Below are 3,874 nucleotides of genomic sequence, written 5' to 3'. Positions count from 1 at the left end.
TGGTAACTTCCGACAAGGTTTATAAAGTATCTTAAGTTGTAAGCAACAGAGAATGAAGAATCACTAGCCATGACCCTAATCTAACCCTAATGTCTTTACCACAAATAACTACGTTGTCTCAAATCCGGCACCAATATTACTAAAGAAACCTTGTTAATAGGCATAGTCATCATCATACATGCATTGTATTTAAAGAATGTACTAATAATGCATCTTGGATGAGTAGGGAATATAATGTGACAGCAGTACCATTTCTATAGAAAGAATCAGTGACAACTGATTGATAATGACAAAAAATGCACTTGTCATTACTTAGTTTCAAGCATTTAAGCCACAAACTTAAATTAATTATTCTTTGTGTTTCAGGGCAAGAACAGTCACATACTGTGTTTTAAACATATGATGAGCCTCAAGTAGATCCAATTATATTTTACACATATATCACACATACGAATGCTCAAGGTTCGATACGTGCGTGTAGACACAAATGTCAATTTCACTGTAAATTACTGTCAGTGTTTTAGTTATTGGCACTGTGGATGTTGTCGGTCACACAAGCTTAGAAATGAAGTGGCTTAAGCAATGGCATCTAAAACTCCATGTGACCTCGTGTTTTAAATATATTGATCCCTTTCAAGAGATAGATTAGTGACTAAGTGACTAGTGACTGGTGAGAAGAAACTCGGCAAGCGCTTGCGAGCACTCCACCCCAAATCTGAGCCGTCAATGGACTTGACAGGCAGTAACTCATGTTAGCTTAGTTGGTGGCTACTTGCTATCTCACGCATCACTGGTACAGTATGTTATCACGATCAATCTTCATAAGTAACATCCCAATTGAACGCCACAAGGGCCCACAGATCCAGAGAGGTTGATCTCTTCATTTGCAGTGACAGTTGCTTTTGCCATTGGGCTGCTAAAATCAAAGGTCCTGGGTCATTCGCTGCTCTGTCACCCGGAGATCAGGTTGTAAATAATGGCAACAATCTTTTGGGAAGGAAATCCAGGTGAGTTCTCAGTGAACAATGCTAATGTGTTGTTGCCCACATTAATAATGGAGGTTTCTGTGATCTGGTTATATATGCCGAAGGTGACACATACACGATACACATTTCTTTGAATCTGCTTCATGTGAGACAAACAGGCCACTGTGCAACACAGCTCCATCAACAGATAGTCACACGCATACCTGATTAAAGTGGATTTGTTCCCCCATTTTCACCTCAGCTTGGATATTTTGATTCAAACACACTACGACATTTAAAGTGAAGATGTACGGATTTAACCGCCAGTATTAAGTATTAATACTGAAATGTTTTATAATATACAAATAAACCATAATTTTAACTTTGTGTGCGATACCGTCCTCAAAATACACTACTTTACCTGGTCCTGATGTACAAATTCTAAAATCAATTTTTAACATGTATACCTGTCTCATAACTTTTTATTCAACACTTAGATATCACTTTAGACCACAAATTATAGGAAAAAAATCGTTTTTGTTTGTTCTTTTTTGCAGTTCTATAAACTTCAGCTAAGTAATATGTTACACAAACATGTATTGTTCATTGGTGTGTCATTGAAGTATTTCAATATTCAGGACACATTACAGTACGAAGAAACAAAACTTTCTGACCTGACTGTGCCGAAATAAGCTGCAGAATAATTAGAATTTTCACACCTTGATGAGCATTTCAAAGTCACAATTCCTTTACATGTTTGGATTTGTTTGGAACAAATGTCTTTTAAGAAATGCTGTAGCTTCAGTTGTTGGGTGGTCAAGACGGACTGGTGACCTCTGCATAGTCATACAGTCTAAAAAGTGTTTGATGAGCACCAGAGACCATATATGGGCATAAAACGAGTCAGGAATATCTTCAAGTTTCCTTTATGCCTTCTATAAAAGTGTATCATCAAGGCAGTCATACAGTGGATTTAGACGTTTTTCTATAGGCTGTACACAGTCATCAGCTCGCCTACAACATAGAGGATTTTCTCAGAAAAATCTATATGTTTATATACACATATACACAAGATTGTACATTTGAATATAGAAAAGTCGTTCCCTTTAAAGCTGGAATTCTCTTCTTCTATTCTAGACAAACATTTGGATGTATTGTAATAAATTATCTTTCACTCATGTCTATATACAGAATTCCACCTGTCAATCTGATACCACGGCAACATACAAAAATAGGTTGTTTGCTTTTTCTCTCCAAGACTTAGCTTATCTGTTTGATAAGAGAGGACTGATTTGCATAGAAAACATCCTGCTTGAGATGAGATCCTCAAAGTTCAAAGAACCACAGGTCAAAAGTTGGGATGCAGACGACGACCCCGGGTTTCTATGTGAGGACTGCCGTAGTCAAAATGGATGCCAGCAGGGTCAAACCCAAGTGGCTCGCGGCTGGAGAGCCCCCGCGCTCTGCTTCGTATCTGTCGTCTGGGTCAAAAGAGACGTCCTCGTCATCCTCCCAGTCCAAACCTTCGTGAGAGCCACTGCTCTCCTCCCTGCCGGGGGAGTCGAAGCACAGCGCGTTCATGCTGCTCTTCACGAACTCGCAGATGGCTCTCTCGGTGCCGTCACACATGCATGTGTCCAGCTGCTGACCTTTGGGGATCTTGCGCATGTTGGCGATCACATTTCTGCAGGCGTTAGTGCACACCGCCCCGCCGAAGAGTTTCCCGCAGTTGTGCAGGTAGTCGTGCATGGCTGAGCTGCACTGCTGGTCCCGCTCACACTGGCGCCGAGCCTCCGTGCAGCCGGTGCTGCTAGTCCGGGGCAGGCATGGCTCGATGGAACGCTTGGTGCTCTTGCACATCAGGTCGTTGCCGCAGCTGCAGTCCTCCAGAGCCGGTCCGTTGCGCGTCTGGTTGAGCTGGATCAAAGAGGCGATGCAGTGGCTGGGGCACTTCTTCCTCTGCCCCTCGAGTACCGGTCCACACGCGCGCATGTAGTGTTCGTAGGCGTAGTTGCACTCCGGTTCGCTCTGGCAGTTCATGATGGCTTGCCAGCAGACCAGTCGCCGGGGGTGGTTCGGGAGCGCCGCGGAGAAGAGCCCGAAACACAAGAGCGAACAGCCCAGCAGCCACACAGTCCTCCGGAGCCGCTCCGGGGCGCACGGGGCTGCCATTTTGCAGAACCCTCACAGAACTCCCACCGTCATTTAGAACTATTCCCAGGCAGATGGAGAGATCCGAAGTCAGGATCCATCTGATCCAGAACCTTCGTTATCCATACATGACAGCGTCGAGAAAACGGGGGGAAACGTCACCAAAGAAAAACTTTCGGTAAGTTGGGAAAAGTTCGTGCTCATTCCAGCGAGCAACTTCGCCGTCCTCTCCGCACCGGGACCGGGTCCCAGATGAGTCCGACTGACGTATGCGCACACAGCAAGCAGCACAAACAAATACAGCACGCCGACCTAAAACAACAACCATCGAAGGTCGCTAAGTTGTGCTCCTCGGCTTGATCCCCTTCGGACGTTTGTGTTTTCTGCTCCCCTGCCCCGGTCCTCTCCCCCCCACACTCCTCCCAAGCTCATTGGTCGGGCACTTGTTGTGGGCTTTACGTAGAAGGGGCGGGAGTTTGGGGCGAGGGAGGCTTGTTTCGGGAAAGGTGAAGAGGGCTGAATGTGAGTCGGGCAAAAAAAAAGAAACAACCAAAAAAAATGGATCATTTTTTTGACAATAAATTTAAACAACAAAAGACACTTGACGCGGCGAACTAGATTGTTAAAGGAAAATGTCATTCAAGGCAACTTACAACACTATATTTCTGAGTTTTACGTTTTGTGTCTAAACTCTATCATCCAGCTTATCACAACTGAAATGAGTATTGACAAGTCACAAATTGTTTGGGAAGAAGAAA

At 44.1% G+C, this 3,874-nt stretch overlaps 1 protein-coding gene across 1 annotated transcript; it reads right to left on the bottom strand.

Annotated features, from left to right (window-relative positions):
- Positions 1–555: 555 nt before the first annotated feature.
- On the bottom strand, positions 556–3,507 carry gas1a (growth arrest-specific 1a). Its single transcript, XM_053871193.1, has one exon. It carries the CDS (start codon positions 3,135–3,137, stop codon positions 2,349–2,351), a length of 789 nt encoding a protein of 262 aa, XP_053727168.1. The 5' UTR covers positions 3,138–3,507; the 3' UTR covers positions 556–2,348.
- Positions 3,508–3,874: the final 367 nt, after the last annotated feature.

This window comes from Synchiropus splendidus, chromosome 7 (genome assembly GCF_027744825.2).
Source record: "Synchiropus splendidus isolate RoL2022-P1 chromosome 7, RoL_Sspl_1.0, whole genome shotgun sequence".
In the NCBI taxonomy this organism is placed as follows: Eukaryota; Metazoa; Chordata; class Actinopteri; order Syngnathiformes; family Callionymidae; genus Synchiropus; species Synchiropus splendidus.
Note: the sequence above shows the minus strand (reverse complement) of the source record. Positions and strands in the feature narration are given on the sequence as shown.

Coding starts and splice junctions, on each gene's coding strand:
- gas1a (XM_053871193.1), bottom strand. CDS start 3,137: ATGGCAGCCCCGTGCGCCCCGGAGCGGCTCCGGAGGACTGTGTGGCTG.